Here is a 19,833-nt window from a genome sequence, read left to right on the forward strand (position 1 = left end):
TTTTTCCCCCTATAAAAGTGAGCTGAAAGGAGGCCATTCGCTGGCAAAACTCTATTTTACTCTAGTTCAGGTAGACTAAAAAAGGGTTCTCAAATCTTTATAATTATTCAGTGAAACATCATATTTATTACCTTTCTTCAGTTCTTTTTTACCTGGTAATGTCTTGTTTGGTTCCATTTTGAATCCCATTTTTTTAAGTTCCAAAAGGTTTTGAGCTAGACCTTGCAGAATTGGTTAATTTAGGTTAAGCAAATAATTAGTGAGATTCTAGTTGGGAGATGGAAATGGGATATAGAGTCAATGGCTTGAATATGGCAATAAAATGAAGAAATACTTAAGTTTTAAAACTAATTTTGAAATACATTTTACCAACTATGCCACACACACACACACACGCCCCTACGAAAACATCAAACCCCTTCTGAGTAATTTTACTGGCTTTAATGTATAATTTTACTTCAAATTCGAAAGAAGTTTAGCGTGAGAGGGTACCCTAGATTTTATTATTCTTTTTAGATAAAAATTGAGTTGCTGTTCTACTCAAGCCAGAATCTTTTTTCCCTGGATAAAGAAACCCTCAGCCATGTCAAGCCAAGAAAGGAAAATATATGTGAGATGATAAGACAATGTGATTGCACACTTGATATCTTTGTAACTGAATCACTTGAGCTTGACCTTTGTCTTTTCTTGAAATGGTTATGCTTCATCTTCTAGTTTATTGTTCTTCTGCAAGATGAAAGCCTTGTATTTGTATGAGGTCTTTGTCTATGAGTTTGCAAAGGGGATTGAAGCAACAATATATGCTACACTTCATCAACAATTGTATCTTTAAAACTACAGCGTTGCTGTAATTTATTTTTTCTTCCTCCCTCCCCACTGAAACAATAAAAATAGAAGTAATTGATCTCAAAAATCCATCAAAAACTTTACTTTTCACTGAACATTCCATTTATTTTTAATCCTGAACTTTTCACCAAGAATAAGAGGAAAGGCTACAATGGTTACTTTCAGTTTTGTTCAGTTAATTCCTAATTGAATTTGCCAGCTTGCTCTCATTTATTAGACAGCATGCATACATACGTATTTGGGAAATTTTCCAGCCTAAGCATAAAATTTACTCATTGACATTTATCATAAGGATAGGGGACAATGGCAACCTAGTTATAAATTAATCATATATATTAATGTATGCTAATAATGTATTACTGGAGGAACTATGACAGCAAAAGTGAAATTCACCATTGGTGTATGGATTACTGGCATTTCTATTGACTAAAAACACCTCTTAAAACATACACAAATGATCATCATTTTATATTATACTAGTGACAAATCCCTGTGGTGTTCTGATTTTGCTTCATGATGCCCCGAGCACCTTTGTTTCTGCATATGTATCAAGAAATTAATCTCCTTTTCATAAGAACCTGTGTAGTTGGAACTAGTTGGTTATGTTGAGAAGTCCTTCAGATCTCTTAGAAGCTAGATTCAGTTACCAAGTCCTTTAAGATCCCTTAAGAAGCTGGGTTCAGCTAGCAAGTCATTTTTATTTTGGCTAGACCTCTGACATCATTTTATTATTAAATAATAGGCTTGTGCGATCAATGAAAAAAAATGTTTCAATACAGATTACAAAATTAGAGGGTGGGAAAATATCATTTCTAAAGTGTTTCCGAAATTGGATGGGGTCCGTATCATAACTATAAAGAGTTAAATACTTTTTCGTTACTTTTCATTACGTAATTGTGTGAATGGGGAAAATTCAGGGGCTCCCTTCTCCCTCATTGGTAGAGCTATTGGCAGGAGCCCCCAATGGCACAGTGGGTTAAACCCTTGTGCAGGAATGACTGCTGACTTTAAAATTCGGTTGCTGACCTGAAGGTTGCTGGTTCGAATCCAACCTGGGGAGAGCACAGATGAGCTCCCTCTATCAGCTCCAGCTCCATGTGGGGACACAAGAGCCTCCCACAAGGATGGTAAAAACATCCGGGCATCCCCTGGGCAACGTCCTTGCAATTCTCTCACACCAGAAGCAACTTGTAGTTTCTCAAGTCACTCCTAACATGAAAAAAGAGCTATTTTCATGGAACTTGCTACGATTATCGAACACATTTACCATTATTAGCCCAGCAAGTTTCAGAACGTTAAACTCATCCACAAAATTTCAAGGAATTTTCAAAGTTTTTACAAACAACATTTAAGAAAACTGCAAAAGCTATCTCCTTGAATCTTCTATGCAATGACATAAGATAACGGGATATTTCCCCCCAAGTTTCAGAAATATTCATACATCTACAGATTTTTAGGATTAAAAAAAAGTTTTGACAAGAATGGGTTTTTATTTTGTTTTTTAAAGGCACAATGGCTATCTCATTGAGTATCTTTAACCAATAGAATTTCAATTTCTTTTCAGCCCAGCACAGGTTTACAGTATTGAAGTATCAATCAGTCCTCCTCTTTCCAGATTCAACAATTTATTGGAACTCTGGCTGCTGTTAGGAGGGACAAATCTCTCCCCTATCCTAATAGGGGCTTTCTGATGCTGAGCGGAATTCTGGGAAATGTAGTTTAGCTCAGGGCCTTTTGAATTCTCTGCCATAGGACTCCTTACCTCCCCAAATTACATTTTCCAGAATTTTGTGCTCTCTCAGTCTCTTTCCCAGCTCACTCAGCTTGTCCCGCCCTGCTGCTTTCCTCTCCTCATGGTGAGAGGCATTCAATCTCTTCTTAATTTAAATATGAATAACAGTCTTTTTGGCTTCCCCTCACTTGCACTGAAAACGAAACTGACTTTCAAGCATTACAGAATTCAAACAAAAAAGTACTGGGTGAGTTTTGATTCTTAAGTTTTTGCATGGGCGCCCCCACCCAGCGATTCTTAGTATCTGTTTGTTTATACAAAACTTACAAATTAGATACGACTTACAATTTAAAAATTAACACTTGCACACCTCTATTCGATACTGTTGAGCTTTGGAGTGGTTTGGTTTTTGAATCTCTGAAAATTAAAAGAATATTTAAAGATTCAAACTTCCTTAGTGGAACAACTGTGTTTTGTCACTGGTTGAGATGATTAAGAGAGCAGAACTGCTCAATGCCTATGTTCCCCTCTTCAATGTTTAGACTGGATAGACTAATCTGCCACAGTTGCATGAGCTGCATTAGTTAAGTGTAGTGGTTGACCTTTATCTTAAAGACCTATTTCACCACACAGTTGCACATTTCCTAAAAGGTTGAAACAAAGATAAATAAAAATAAATCTATTTGAAGTAAACATTGTATAGGTTATTTGTATGAAGACTGAAATAGCAGGATGTATTTCTTATCAAAATTAAACATCTACCTATCCTTTCCCCCTTACTTTTCTGTTGGAACACACACATATTTTGTCCAGTATGCTTTTAGTGCCCTCTTGTACAATGGCACTATGTATTATTACCTACTTTTTCACCAACTGTATTTCAAAAAAAAAAAAAAAGATAGCTAATTGTGGTGCCACAGCAAAGGTACCCTGACTACTTCCAGTGATTTTGTTTTGTTTTTTGGAAGGGGGAACCAAATTCTTATTATTAGCCCTTTTCTGATCACTACCTTACTAAACCTTGCTTTTAGTAGCTGAACATATTGTTCTTAAAATTCTTATTAAAACCTTCTCTATATGCATGACCTTATTTTGAGGATCTCCACAATTTTGTTAAGTTTTATATTTTCTAGTTTTTGGGCTAGGAACAAAAAAACAAAAATGTTATTGTGCTTTCAAATCATTTTTTAATTTAAAACAAGCCTTTAAATTAAAAAAACATGTATCACAGTGTTTTCTTGGGAGGGTTTCTGGGAGAGTGTGTGGCTTGTCCAAAGTCATCCACTGAGTTATATCATTGATTCATAGGATTTTTAATATTTTTACATTTCACAAACTGTCCTATTATCTTTAAATGAAGTGTAATATAAAAACATGTTAAAAACCAGATGCTTAAACAACACATTATAAAACATGCCAAATATAATTTCCTGCAATGATGCTACACTACTGAAAGTTGTTGCATTAATATCAGTTTCAAGAAGACTTTAAAACTGTAGTTCCAGCTCACAGAAACAAACCCCCAAGAAAATGCAAAACAGTTACTAACTTGTGTCTTTGATGTATTCTGCATGATTTTTTCTGATGATAGTTAGACTCCCCAATGTGAGAGACCCAGGGCAGTGATTAAGTTATTGATGTATGTGAGCAAATGGAATCATGTTGATTGTGAGTATAAGACAGACTCTTACTCTGCATGCACACAAATTTCCCCTCCCTGAATATGTTCAGTTTATTTCTATTGGATAACAGATGGACTATTATACTGGATATATCAAAAATAATATTGACAAATTGATATCTTGTAATATTGTAGAATGAAGTAAATGAAATTCAGAATATATGTTTTTCTTAAACTATATGCTGAATTTCAACTAGACTCTAATACCTGCTGTTTTGATCTGATTTGGTTTACTAAAGATTTCAATCTAAGGTCTAAAAATTGATTTGAAAAACAAAGTGAAATCAGGAGTCAAATAATAGTTGTGGTGGCTCTTACAAATACAGATGCAATCTTAACATCTTAATTCAAACTAGCTGTGCCCGGCCACGCGTTGCTGTGGCGAAGTATGGTGGTATGGGAAATAAAGTATTGAGGAATTGGTGGTAGCTAAGGTAAAGGGTAAACGTTTTCCCCTGACTCTGGGGGTTGGTGCTCATCTCTATTTCTAAGCCGAAGAGCCAGCGTTGTCCGTAGACTCCTCCAAGGATGACTGCATGGAGCGGAGTTACCTTCCCACCAGAGCAGTGCCTATTGATGCACTCACATTTATATGTTTTTGAACTTCTGGGTTGGCAGAAGCTGGGGCTAACAGTGGGGGCTCTCTCTGCTCCCCCAATTCAAACCTGTGGCCTTTCAGTCCAGAAGTTCAGCAGCTCAGCACTTTAACATGCTGCGCCATCAGGGGATATTATTTCCTAAAGGTTGTGAATATACAATATTTCTGATTGGTTTTTTTTTTGTCTGTTGGAAGCAAGTATGAATGCTGCAATTAGGAAAAATGATTAGGATGTAACAATTATTGCTCTCCCTCTAATTAGGACTTTATTTTTCTTTTTGTTGTATCAACCTAGAGGCATGGATGATGGGTTGTGTTGTCAAATTTCGAGGTTGGGGAGCCTGTAGTTTTGCTGCTTTGTCCGGTGCCTTGATTCCATCACTCTTTTATATATATAGATTACACGCATTGCAGAAAATCTTCCATTCTAACTTCATTGCCAGCAGAGCCGGCCCTAAGTATTTTTCAAGTGTAGGCGAACAGAATTTTGGCACCCCCCCCAATCAATCACTGAAAAATAAAAGCGTTGGATAACCGAAAATGTTGGATAATAAGGAGGGATTAAGGAAAAGCCTATTAAACATCAAATTACATTAAGATTTTACAAATTAAGCACCAAAACATCATGTTTTACAACAAATCAACAGAAAAAGCAGTCTCGGCTGCGCCCCGTATGTTTTGCGCCTGAACCGACCGCTCAATTCGCCTCATTGTTGGACCAGCTCTGATTGCCAGAAACAACTTTGTATATTAGAGGAATCCACAAAATGTGCATAAAATTGTTTCCAATAATGGAATGTGCTAGCTTAAAAACAGGTTCACAGGGTACACAGGACTGATACCAACATCAATGTATTTGGACTGATATGGTCTGATGCACACCCAGAAAAAAATACAAAATAAGCACAACCCGTAGGTCACATTTTTTATGATATAGGAAGAAGTATTCTAGATGAATGTCATTTGTAAAATGTTTAGATTTTTTACTTCTGTATTTCAGAATGCTAAGGTTGAATTTGTTCTTACACCTAAAGCATGAAAAGCACAAAATATATCACATAATTGAACAAAATAAATGTGTACAACGTTTTAAAAAAATCAAACACTGCAAGTTTTGTAAAAAGGAAAGCTTTCTTTTTAGCGGGACATTATTAATATTTGGACACAGCCCTGTTGTTCAGCATAATTTTCACATTAATGTATTGTAAGCAACCTGTCTATATATATAGAGAGAGCAATGTTCCATAGTACAAATTCTAATGCTCCCCCTTCTACTGTAGGATATTTGGATTAAAATTAGAGGCTGCAGAAACATACAAGAATGATACATATAAACACAGATGAGCTATATGATGCTTGAGACAACAAGGTGATTGGAATAAAATTGGCACAGGAAATGGCAACAAGAACACCATCACCACTACTAAGAATAATGAGATGACATTGGTTCTAAGGCAGACTCAACAAGAAACATTAGTCTACTACATCCCAGTTACAGAACAGATCCCTGTTGCTTGCAGAGGCTGCTGCAGGGTAAGTCAGGCTTTAGTGGGGAGTTTGAGGTAAGGGACTTAATTAAATATACTTAATTAGATTATTTAGAATGTTGATCAGTATTATTTTGTAATGGTTTATGTAAATATCTGCTTGGGCATTCTTATTTTTGTGTATCAATTGAATTCATGTATAGGCATTACAGAATAGGATCCTGTTTGTGTAAGAGAAAGAAGAGATGACACTGCCCAGCAAAAATGATGTGATTTCTCAATAGATACTAAAAAAGAAAAATCACATTTAGGGTTTTACTGTAAAAGTGGAACACCTGATAGGTTGAACAATGGGCCTAAAGCTTTTTATCAAATCATTTATTACTCGCCCTTTCTTAATCACCCTTACTCTACAAAGACTTCATAACTCACCTGAGACAACGGAATATCCAATACCTCTGGGACGTCCTTTATCCTGGTCAATTGCAGTTATCATACGTACAGTTGTACCCTGGGGACCATAAGGATAGAAAAGAGAAGATTTGAGTGACCACAAACTGCTGAATTTCAAGTACACCACTTGCATATTGCTTCTAATTCTCATGCATCCTATGTATTCAAATTTTCTATGAAATGAGTTAGTGGTAAACCCAGAAATTTGAGAGTACAGTGGGTGGTATTATCAGTTTTCAGGAATTGCTCTGTTTTTTTTAATCTTACTGATGCTTCCCTTTCCCAAATGAACATTCATTCATTAAATAACAGTATTTCTATTTTACTTACACTTGCTAGTCTATGGCAATCTTACCAATATACCCTGTAGGTATCTTGAAATGCTAACTGTGATTATCAACTGCTATTACTACTACTACTACTACTACTACTACTACTACTATTCCTTACCCACCTCTTCTAAGGATAGAGAAAAGGGTAATACCAACAAATTAAAATATAATGCATACAACTAATTAAAAATTCATAAAATCAGTTAAAACATGTAAATCAATTGAAACATCAGTTTCAAATAACATGTAAAATTAATTCATATTAAAAGAATCAGTACATAGTTCAAAATTAATAATTTAGAAACCTTAATTTAAATATGATCTGGATAGGCCTATGGAAGAGACTGATCTTTAATGTTGTATTAAATTCAGATAGTGAATTAAGCTACAAAATCTCAGGTACTTCCAAATCCAGGGGTGGCTGGAGAAAAAGTCCTCTGAGTGTCTGGATTACATGGGAGAGGCGATCCCAAGTTAATCTGGAATCAAATCATGTAGTTCTAAAGGTAGCAAGCAACACTTTATATCTTGCTCAGAAATTGATTGGCAGCCTGTAGAGTAGTTTTTATATTGGTGTCATATCATCACTCCTAAATATGTGGCCAGGGCCGGCCGGAGATATTTTTTAATGTGAAGCGGGGGTGCTGAAAAGCGCCCCCGCCACCGGCCCCGCCTCCCGTGCCCTGGCCCCGCCCAGCGTGCCCTGGCCCTGCCTCCCACGCTGCATGGGAGGCTGGGCCAGGGCGAATAGTGAGGGAGGCGGGGCCAGAGTTGGCCCCGCCCCCCGCCCAGCGTGCCCTGGCCCCGCCTCCCACGCAGCATGGGAGGCGGGGCCAGGGCACGCTGGGCGGGGGGGCGGGGCCAACTCTGCCCCCCCCACCCAGCGTGCCTTGGCCCCGCCTCCCACGCAACGTGGGAGGCGGGGCCAGGGCACGCTGGGCGGGGGGGCAGGGCCAGAGCTGGCCCCGCCTCCCACGCTACTCCCGCTCGCCCGTCTGGCCTTTTCTAGCTGGCCAGACTGCAGCGGAGGTCCCTGCAGGCCGTGATTGCGGCCTGGAGGGACCTCCGCTGCAGTCTGGCCAGCTAGAAAAGGCCAGACGGGCCAGGGCACACTGGGCGGGAGGCGGGGCACCGTCAGGGCGGTGCCCCGCCTCCCGCCCAGCCTGACGGCGCCCCCCCGGGCCTGCGCCCGAGGCGGCGGCGTCAGGTGCCTCTATAGTGGGGCCGGCCCTGTGTGTGGCTATCCTTTCCTAGGATTTATTAAGATGAAGTTTACCATTATCTTCATCTGATATTGAGAGACTGTGACTTCACCAAGATCATCCAGTGTGTTTCCACAACAGAGCAGGGATTCAAGTCTTGGTCTCTCAGAACTTAGGTCAACACTTAAACCACTACACCACACCGGTTATTTTGTTTAATTTTGACTCCGCATCAATCAAAAGAACATGCAGGAGCATAGGGAAGATGCCTCTTCTGATGATAAACCTTCTCTCAGCTTGTTGTACCAGACAGAGAGTGTCAAGAGATACTAAAGGGCAATCATTCAACATAGTAATATCTAGTGTAACTGCCAAATTAAATAATCAGTCATCAAAACAGAATTGCAAATGATGTGATTTATATTGCTATCCTTGTATATTTTCAAATGCGGGGATGGCAATATAATAAAAGACTTCAAAACCTATCTTTGAATGTTCAAATCAAACGTGTTGTATTTTTGCTTTCAAGTCTCAAACTCATGCACTTTCATCAGCCAATCTCAACCTTGGCTCATGGCCTTCAGGATAATACTACCAGGAACTGACCCATGTGACATCCATGTTATTGTAGGTAGACACAAGAAGAACTGGATTGTGTTTTTTTAAGTGAGTGGAGATTCAGCAAGACAGTGAAGAGAAGGCCAATACCATATTCACTGTCACTTATCATGAGGTCAGTGAGCTACAGCTGAAACTAGGTCACCAAGGTGAATGTGCCTATTAGTGCTGGAGCTCTGCTTTTGACATGGGTCACTTTCTTTGGGGAGTAGAGTCAAAGAAATGTCAAACAGAGATAATGGAAAGCAGGTAGAGGCTTGAAATAGACAAGCAACATATGGTATTTATCTTCTTTTTTTGGTTTTGACAGTTGTTTTATTTTACTAGTTCTACGTTGTACACGTTTCACCTATAACTTTATATTTTTGGAAATAAACCTTTTTATTCACCTCCTCCAAAATTAATTGATCTAACATTCTTGTCATACTAAATCATCACAAATACCCTTCATCACTACCTCTTTCACCACAATCTTTTTTATTTTGATTTTACCACCTCCTGTTTCTTCATTTCCATGCTTTTGGATAACTAAAAATTATATGTCCATAAAGTAGAGGCTTCTTACAGCTGCTAAATCTATATCTATGTATATATCTATATATCTATATCTATATATGCAAAATCTCAAATTTTCCACAGGGAAGGGAAAAGAGGGAAAGATGTGGGTGTAAGAAGGAAAAGTTAGAATAAAGAGTAAAGAATCAAGGAGTAATTTTGGTCTTCCATTCTCTTCACCATTTCATCTTATTTCAAAATCTTCCTACTCATGTGTTCTGGTTTCTTTTCCTGTTTCAAAAACACGGGGGTTCTTGCTCCATCTATTAATCCTTTGCCATCCTTCTGTAGTCTTCATACCTCTTCCAATCTGTCATTTTTAGTGGCTTCCCATTGTTTTCCTTCAACAGGAAGGTTAGTCTGTCCATGTTGTGGTTTTCATCAAGCTTATCTAGCCACTGTTTGTTTGTAGGAATTTCTTGTGTTTTCCACTATCTGGCAAAGGTTATCCTTACCACTGTCACAATATAGGTAAATAGAATTTCTTCATTGTGATTAAAGTCTGTCATATCATCAGTTATCCCTAACAGATAATATTCTGCTTTCATTGGGAAAGTCTTTTTCAATATTTTCTGTGTTTCTTCATGAATTCTTTTCCAATATTTGGATGTTTCTGTGCAAGTCCATCATGTATGATAAAATGTTCCTTCTTGTTTACTACATTTCCAACAGTAATTTTGGATATTTTTACACATTAATCCTAATTTCTTTGGTGTTAGGTACCAGCGGTGGTACATCTTAAGCCAGTTTTCTTGTAATTCCAAGGAGTATGTATATTTTAGTTTTTTGTTCCAAATTAATTCCCATTCTGCTAGTTTAATTGGGTGTCCAACATTTTTTGCTCACTCTATCATGCACTAAGGAACTAGCTACTGCTTAATTTGGAGTTCATAGGGGTAGAGGTGATGCAGATATTTGATCTGGTTCAGGATCTAGACCCTTGTTAGCAGCTTGTTTATTTTAACTTTTGGTTGTACGCTGTATGTGTTAAATGTGTTTGTCAAGTGTTTTGATAAGGTTGATGAGCTAATCAATAAAATGTCCTACTACTGCAATGGTTCTCAACCTGTGGGTCCTCTGATGTTTTGGCCTTCAACTCCCAGAAATCCTAACAGCTGGTAAACTGGCTGGGGTTTCTGGGAGTTGCAGACCAAAACACCTGGGAACCCACAGGTTGTGAACTACTGTACTATGGCTTAATACAGTGTTTCTCAAACAGTGCTCGTCCAGGTGTTTTGGACTTCAGCTCCCAGAAATCCGAGCCAGCTTAACAGCTGTTATGAAATGTGGGAGCTAAAGTCCAAAACATCTGGAGGAGCACAGTTTGAGAAACTCTGGCTTAATAGGTCAAACAGAAAATGGATAAAGCTGGAAAAGAATGATTTTAGGAAATAACTTGTGTTTAAGATTTTAGACATTCTGTGGAATATAATGCATACTAGTTGTGTGTAGGGCAGAGCTTTATAAACATTTCATGTTAGTGACACACCTTTTAGATAAGCATTATTTTGCTACATGGAGCCTCTGGTGGTGCAATGGGTTAACCCTTGTGCTGGCAGGACTGCTGAATTGAAGGGTGGTTTGCTGACCTGAAGGTTGTCAGTTCAGATTTAACCCGGGGAAAGCGCAAATGAGCTCTTTCTATCAGCTCCAGCTCTATGCGGGGACATGAGAGAAGCCTCCCACAAAGACAGTAAAAACATCAAAACATCTGGCTGTCCCCTTGGCAGCGTCCTTGCAGATGGCCAATTCTCTCACACCAGAAGTGGCCTGCAGTTTCTCAAGTTGCTCCTGACATGAAAAAAAATCTACAAAGTAACTCAGTTTTACTAGAAAACCGGAAGCTAAACCAATTCCTTATATAAGACACATACATAAATTGTAATAAAAATGTATGGGGACATAGCCTATCTCATGAAAACTTTTCATTTATATTTTAAAATTTGTACGATATATTGCTTATTTTACATAGACACAGAGGTTTTTCTTTATGTTCATGAGAAACACACACACTTCAGCCAACACGCATAACACACAGTTTAGAAAGCTCTAATGTATGGTCTTCCAATACATGCCTGGGATCAGAATAAAACATTATACAGGACTTCAAGTACTGGATTTGTTGGATGGCTGTTTCTTAAATTTCTAAACCAACAAAGATTTTTAAAAGTAAATTAGCTATGCACACAATGCAAGGCTCTGCAAAACAGAAATACATAGGGGTGTAGATACAGGGGAGAGGGGGACAAAATGGGGGCATTGCCTCCACCAATATGAATTCTGCCCTGAAAAGAAATTTTCCTTTAGGGCCGAAATCTATAGCATTGCAGAAAGTGAGACAATGAAAATTGCTTGCACCTACACTTCCTTTTTCTTCTTCTATGTTTGCATTTTCTTGTATTTTTTCTATCCCTTCTCTTTCTTAAACTGTGTTTTACATTACTCAACTCTTGTTTTACATTACTTACAAAATGAAACATTTGAGGATTGAAGACAACTTTTCTTTGAAGGGTAGAATTCTCATTTGAAGGGAAATGCCCTTGTTTTGCCCTCCTTGCAGCTAGATTTCCATAAACACACCTACACATATACACACACTCGACTCTGGACAGGCAGGATCTGCCTTACCTACATCAAAGATAATTCTAAGCATATAGTAGGAATGTTGTTTAGAGTACTCCAATAAATGGGGAGACTTCTGCCTTCATGGCAAAGTGTGTGTGTGTGTGTGTGTGTTCAAAAGAGATCACTCATATACAGACTAGAACCCTCTCCTTACCCTCTTCCATATCTTTCAGCATAAAAGCTAGGAATTTTCTCTTGAGGTCATGGTTACTCAACAAATGCCTATATTTACACACATCATAATAATTAATATAGTGTGAACACATTTATGACTTTGGGCTGTTATGCTTTCCTTTGTTTATTGAAACCCTGGGAAAATAACTGCCTATTCTGCCCTCAAAAAAATGTGTCAACAATGGCATTTGCAGTCTAGAGAGACAGCAAGAACACACATCTGCCTTGAAAGCAGCAAACCAACATTGTCATTTATCAGCTGGAGGCCGAAGGCTGGACATAGTCATTTCACTTTTCTCCGTTATCCAAATGTCTTATCAGCCTGACTTTGCTTTATAACTGCTTTTATGCAACAGCTATGAGTTATCTATTGGGTTTTTTAAAATGCCAGAACAACTGTTCGTAGGGAGGTGCATCATATAGATATACGTGTATCGATGTGCCTTCAAGTAACTTGTCAACTTATGGTGATCCCATGAATTCTATAGGGTTTTCTTAGGAAAGGACAAGTCAAAGCTTGTTTTGACAATTCCTTCTTCCAAAATACAGCCTACAGCCTATACAAATATAGTTGTTTTCTGAGAGAAAATATCCACGTTTCCAGACAAACTAAAAAAATAGAACTTGGCTTAGCTTTACATTTAAAATGGACTATTATCTATTGCCCCAAATTTGAGAACACTATTTTTATGTAACAGATTTACATCTTACTGAAAAACACAACAACAACAACAACAACAACAACAACAACTGTATTTCTAACTTGCCTCTTCTCACAGCTCGAGGCAGGTTACAACATTGCCAAAACAATAGAATTTCAACAACTATGAAACATTGGAATTGATATTCAAAAAATATATTACAAATTTTGCATCATGTATCTTAAAGTAGGAATCTGAAAAATCTTTACATTTATACAAAAAAAGATACACAACTTTCATTAAAACAAGCTCTTTTCCTATTGTAGTTATGTGTGTGTGCACATACAAAACTGTATTTCTGACAATCCACACCCATGCTTATATATAAATGATATTTAACATATGATGCTCAGATGTATAAATATTTTGCCCATTCTTAAGCATGCATTTTTATTAATAAAATCTAGCAGCAAAGTCATTATTAACTGATTAGCAGAAACTAGATTGAACATTATGTCTTAAATTGTAAAGGGCCAAACGTAGATGTGATAAGGCAGCCATGTGTATTCATTTATACATTTGTTATGTTCATGTATAGAGCAGGGAAAGTGGAGACCATTCTTATTTTTCACATAAAATAGTGAAGGGTTCCCCAAACTAAGGCCCGTGGGCCGGATGCGGCCCTGCAAGGTCATTTATCTGGCCCCCGCCTTCAGTTTTAGACTTAAGCTCGCCAAAAGTCTGAAATGACTTGAAGGCACACAACAACAATCCTAATTAACTTGACTATCTCATTGGCCAGAAGCAGGCCCAAACTTCCCATTGAAATCCTGATAGGTTTATGTTGGTTAAAATTGCTCATATTTTTAAATATTGTATTGTTCTTTTGTGTGTGTGTTTTTTGCACAACAAATAAGACATGTGCAGTGTGCATAGGAATTTGTATTTTTTTCCCCAAACTATAATCTATCCCCTCAACACTCTGAGGGACTGTAAACTGGCCCTCTGCTTAAAAAAATTGAGGACCCCTGAAATAGTGTTTGGAGAAGATAGTAAAGCCATCTCTGCCTTCCTGCTGTATGGTGCTGTGTTATATTGGTGAAAACTATTTTCTACCAGAGCAGGTTTAGTTCTCCTCATTTACAGATTCTATTTCTGTAACATTTGAACCCTACCACCTCCAATGCACGTTGCTTTATTTGGGAATGTGACAAATATGAACAAAAAAAATGTGATGCCTGTTCCAACGATACAGCCCAAACAAGGCTGTACTATGATTCAGTTCTCCTGATAGTTCCTCAGAGCTGAAGAGATATCTAACCGGTGCCTGTGCTGGTGTGCTTGCTAAAAACACAGAAATAATCAAGGGCATAGATATTATGATGTATTATTCAGAAGAAGAGACAAGGATCCTCCTTTAATACTCTTTATACTTCCATATAATTGTACTTTTGTTTTTCTTTGTGTCTTAATAGTGCTGGCAAAAGAATGTCAGAGGTTTTCTAAAGCCACAGATTGTAACTGTGAAAATCTTCCATTTCTTTTTTCTAACAACTGTATTGAACAAGTAGCTCTGATCAAACAGTATGTAATACTAAAAGGGCTTTTTGCATTACTAGGCTCTGCAGCAAAACAGAAAAAAACCCTACATCATGTATTTTTAAAATATACATCTTGTATTGATTTCAAAATTGTTAATGAAACCTGCAGTTTCATATAAGTCTCCTTTCGTGCCACGAATGCAAAAAATAAATATCCTAAATATCTGAGACTATACAATTGTTGCTTGTTTGAAATGCTTGGAATCCTTGTATAACATATATATTTTTAAAAACTTGTGAATGCAATCTCATTAACCTACAAACATTAAATATAAATCCTTGGTAAACAACCTTTGAATAAAATACACTGATGACAACCATGGTACTGACAAAAAAGGTCTAAATTACCACTAACTATTATGTTTTCCAAGCCAGTAAATATAGTAAAGGAGACTACAAGTCACTATGTTTACATTGATTACTCCTTAGCCTGGCAAGCAAGTTTATTCAAAACTTAAAAGCTCAAAATTGGATTTTAAAACTATATAGTGCAAAATTCAACTCTTCTTTTCTCCAGCACCTAGGAGAAACACTGTTCTCTAATGCCTTCAAGGTGGACTGCTGGTTCTAGGTAAGGAGTGCTGGTGTAAATAGACCAAAGATTAATGACTCCAGCAGAAGACAGCTCTTCAAGCATTCACATAACAAACCATTCCCACAATCTTGTGCAGCTTCTTAAAAACATTTTCTTCCAAAATAGTCATACAGAGAACTCATTTCTCACTTCACAAGGGGAAGGCGGAGAAAGAAAGCACTTGCAATAGCTTGTTTATTGTGCTAGATGAAATACTTGAGAAAGTATAAGACCTTTTATAGATTAAGACTGCAATCTTATGTCCGGATATTTCTTTTTAAAAAAATTTTTTTTTTTATTTATTTATACTTGAAACTTATACATTCTTAAACAAATTTGCAATACAGAGTTATATATATCAAGCTCATATAGTATTTTCACTCTCTATATTACATACTCATATTATTTACCTTTTATTACCCCTCACCTAGTGCTATCCCTTCACTCCAGACCAGCCAGTTACAATATTTATTTCCAAAATTCCATTGTTTCTCTTACAGGTTTTTTCCCCTTACCTTCTACATATACAAACTCTATAAATTTTCCCCATATCTTCCCAAAATCATCCTTTTTAAATATCCCTCTTTTAATTTTAATCTTACATGTCAATTTATCATTTATCGCAATATCCCAAACCTCCTTATACCATTCTTCCAATTGGCACTCCTCACTACCTTTCCATTTTTTGGCTATTAACAATCTTGCTGCTGTTGTCGAAGGCTTTCATGGCCAGGATCGCAGGGTTGTTGTGTGTCTTTCGGGCTGTGTGGCCATGTTCCAGAAGCATTCTCTCCTGACGTTTCGCCCACATCTATGGCAGGCATCCTCAGAGGTTGTGAGGTATGGAGAAAACTAAGCAAAGAGGTAAATATATATCTGTGGAAAGTCTAGGGTGAGAGAGGTCAGTGTGAATGTGTGTAGTTAATCACTTTAATTAGCATTGAAAAGCTTATCTGCTGTCTTCTTCCTGCCTCTGGGGCATCCTTTGTTTAGAGTCGTTAACTGCCCTAGGTTGATTCATGTCTGGAAATCCTCTGTTTTCAGAGTATTGCTTTTTATTTACTGTTCTGATTCTTGAGTTTTTTAATACTGGTAGCCAGATTTTGTTCATTTTCATGGTTTCTTCCTTTCTGTTGAAGTTGTCCACATGCTTGTGGATTTCAATGGCTTCTCTGTGTAGTCTGACATGATAGTTGTTAGAATGGTCCAGCATTTTTGTGTTCTCAAATAGTATTCTGTGTCCAGGCTGGTTCATCAAATGCTCTGCTATGGCTGATTTCTCTGGTTGAATTAGTCTGCAGTGCCTTTCATGTTCTTTGACTCTTGTTTGGGCGCTGCGTTTGGTGGTCCCTATGTAGACTTGTCCACAGCTGCATGGTATCCGGTAGACTCCTGCAGAAGAGAGAGGATCCCTCTTGTCCTTCGCTGACCGTAGCATTTGTTGAATTTTCTTCGTGGGTCTGTAGATGGTTTGTAGGTTGTGCTTCTTCATCAGCTTCCCTATGCAGTCAGTAGTTCCCTTGATGTATGGTAAGAACACCTTTCCTCTGGGTGGATCTTTGTCTTGACTCTCATGGCTTGTTCTTGGCCTTGCAGCTCTTCTGATGTCTGTGGTGGAGTATCCATTGGCCTGTAGAGCCCAGTTTAGGTGGTTGAGTTCACCTTGGAGGAGGTGAGGTTCGCAGATTCTTTGTGCACGGTCTGTCAGGGCTTTGATTGTGCTCCTTTTTTGACTTGGGTGATGGTTGGAGTTTTTATGAAGGTATCTATCTGTGTGTGTAGGTTTTCTGTAAACTGTGTGGCCCAATTGTTGATTGGGTTTGCGGATGACCAGAACATCTAGAAATGGCAGTTTTCCTTCCTTTTCTTTTTCCATGGTGAATTGGATGTTTGGGTGGATGCTGTTAAGATGGTCCAGGAACTTGCTGAGTTCTTCCTCTCCATGGCTCCAAATCGTGAAGGTGTCATCTACGTATCTGAACCAAACAGTTGGCTTTTTTGGTGCTGTTTCTAGGGCCTGTTTTTCAAAGTATTCCATATAGAAATTTGCTACTACTGGGCTGAGAGGGCTCCCCATGGCCACTCCATCCTTCTGTTCATAGAATCCAGTGTCCCACTGAAAGTAGCTAGTGGTGAGGCAATGGTGAAACAGGGCTGTGATGTCTTCTGGGAAGTTTTGTTTGATTAGTGTGAGGGTGTCAGCTACTGGGACTTTGGTAAAAAGGGACACCACATCAAAGCTGATCAGGATGTCCTTGGTGCTTAGATTGAGGTTGCTGATCTTTTCTATAAAGTGTGTAGAGTCCTTGATATAATGTGCAGTGAGCCCAATGTGGGTTTGTAGCTGTGTAGCCAGAAATTTTGCCAGGTTGTAAGTCGGCGATCCAATGGCACTTACAATGGGTCTGAGTGGGATGGAGTCCTTGTGGATTTTGGGGAGTCCGTAAAGCCTGGGTGGGAGGGCTTCTGATTTGCACAGCTGTTGGCGTATGTCAAAGTTAATGAAGGAGTTCTTGATTAGAGTGTTCGTTTTTCTGGTGATTTTGTTAGTGGGGTCTTGTTTCAGTTTCTTGTAAATTGTGGGATCTAGAAGTTGTCTGATTTTTTCTTTGTATTGTTTTGTTTCCATGATTACTGTGGCATTCCCCTTGTCAGCTGGAAGAATGATGATTTCAGGATCTGAGTTGAGATCTTTGATGGCCTGTCTTTCTTTTCTCGTTATGTTGCTGGGGGGGAGTTTTGCATTTCTCAGGATCCTTGCTGTTTCCATTCTTACCTCCTCTGCTTCTTCCTCAGGGAGCTGGTAAATTGCTGATTCAACATTGGCAATGATGTTTTCTACTGGGATCCTGGTGGTGGTGACTGCAAAATTTCCTCCTTTTTCTAGAATGGATACTTGGTCTTCAGTGAGTTGTCTGTCTGTCAGGTTGATGATGGTCCGTGATTTATCCAGTTCTGGCTTTGGCTGTTGCTTACAGCATTTGTCAAATTTTTGTTTTTGTCTCTTGGTGTGGAGAACCATGTCTTTCTCCTGTCTTGCTGCTGTTAGCAAGTTGGCGATTAGTTCCTTTAACTCTTTTGATACTTGAATATTATCCATAAATGGCAACAGTGCTATTTCAGGCGTTCCTATTATTTCTATTTTGGTGATTCCCTTTATTTCTTTAAAAACGTTCTCCCAAAATTTTTGAACATATTTACAGGACCACCACATATGTATATATGTACCATTTTCCTGGCAGCCCCTCCAGCACTGCTTAGAGTATTTCTTATCAATTTGATTTAATCTAATTGGTGTCAGGTACCATCTCCAAACCACTTTATAATAATTCTCTTTTATTCTTATAGACATGTTTTTTAATATACGCATATTCCACATTTCTTTCCAAATTTGAGGGTGTATTTCCTTATTGCAATCTAACTCCCACATTTCTTTAAGGTGATCCTGCTCCTGCTCTTTATCTATTAGCAATTTGTAAATATCACTTGTTATACCTTTGGTTCTTTCTTTTCCTTCCCTTCCCCCCCTTTGACTAATCATCTTCTCAAATTTTGTAAGTTCTCTATCTCCCTTATATTTCTTTCTTATTTCCCTTGCCCATCTTTCCAATTGTAGAACTTTATACCACCCAATACTCCCTGATAGTTGATTCCTTATTTCCCCTAGATTTTTCATTTTTGATTCCCAATCCTTTAATTTCATCATTCCTTTTTCTTTAAATGTTCTTTCTAACTCCCTTTTGAGATTCATTGGGAAATTTTTTGTAATTAACACTGGTGTTAATGGGGAGATCGGTGGTATTAGTTTTTTCTTCATACTTGGCCCAAATTTCTAATATATTTTTTAAAAAGGGGTTCCCTATTTTATTATACCATTTCTTCTCCGAATTCCTGGTTTTCCCTATGAAGAAAATATTTTCTAATTTCATATCTATATATTTACTCTCTTCTTCTAACCATTCTAAATCCTCTTGTCCTATAATCCCTTCAATAATATACCTTAATTGATTTGCCATATAGTACAGTTTTAAGTTTGGTATTCCCAGACCTCCATTCTTTTGTATTTTATACCATTTTTCCTTATTGATTCTAGCCCTTTTATTCCCATTACAAAAGGTATTTATCATATTCTGCCAATTTGTAATTTCACCAGTTGAAATTTTGATAGGTAGCATTCTAAACAAAAAATTTATTTTGGGTAATATTTTCATTTTTATTAATGCAATTCTACCAAACCAAGACAATTTAAGCTTGGTAAATTTAGCCAGAGTGTCTTTAACATTTTTTCTTAATCTGATTATATTATCTCTTTCTAAATTGCCAATTTCTTTAGATATGTTTATTCCTAAGTATTTTATTGACTTCTTTATTATTATTCTACACAAACCCCCTTCTCTTATTCTCTCTTCCTCTTCTTTAGTGTAATTAAATAATAAAATTTCTGATTTGTTCCAATTAACTTGAAGGCCTGTGACTTCCCCAAACTCTGTTAAGTGTGTTTCTATTCTTTTTAACTGTTCTATTGGATTTTCAAGGGATAATAGCGTATCGTCTGCAAATAAACATATTTTGTATCTTCCTTCTCTCCCTATCCCCTTTATATTTGTATCTTCTCTTATCATATTTGCTAATATTTCTATAACTATTGCAAATAGGGTAGGTGAAAGGGGGCATCCCTGTCTTGTCCGTCGGGTTAATCTTATTTTTTCTGTTA

General features: G+C 37.6%; 1 protein-coding gene and 1 long non-coding RNA gene across 4 annotated transcripts in view; one reads left to right on the forward strand and one right to left on the reverse strand.

Moving 5' to 3' along the window:
- cdh23 (cadherin related 23) overlaps nt 1-19,833 on the reverse strand; it is a 669,485-nt gene that overhangs the window by 304,387 nt on the left and 345,265 nt on the right. For all 3 annotated transcript variants that reach the window (XM_008106631.2, XM_062976257.1, XM_062976258.1), the window contains exon 9: nt 6,777-6,855. In XM_008106631.2, coding sequence (XP_008104838.2) covers nt 6,777-6,855 — 79 coding nt within the window. The remainder of the gene's footprint in view (nt 1-6,776; nt 6,856-19,833) is intronic.
- LOC134297764 (uncharacterized) overlaps nt 2,742-19,833 on the forward strand; it is a 28,669-nt gene continuing 11,577 nt past the window's right edge. The window contains exon 1 of the long non-coding RNA XR_010004635.1: nt 2,742-2,825. This is a non-coding gene — a long non-coding RNA (uncharacterized LOC134297764). The remainder of the gene's footprint in view (nt 2,826-19,833) is intronic.

The sequence above is a fragment of the Anolis carolinensis genome, chromosome 3 (assembly GCF_035594765.1).
Source record: "Anolis carolinensis isolate JA03-04 chromosome 3, rAnoCar3.1.pri, whole genome shotgun sequence".
NCBI lineage: Eukaryota > Metazoa > Chordata > Lepidosauria > Squamata > Dactyloidae > Anolis > Anolis carolinensis.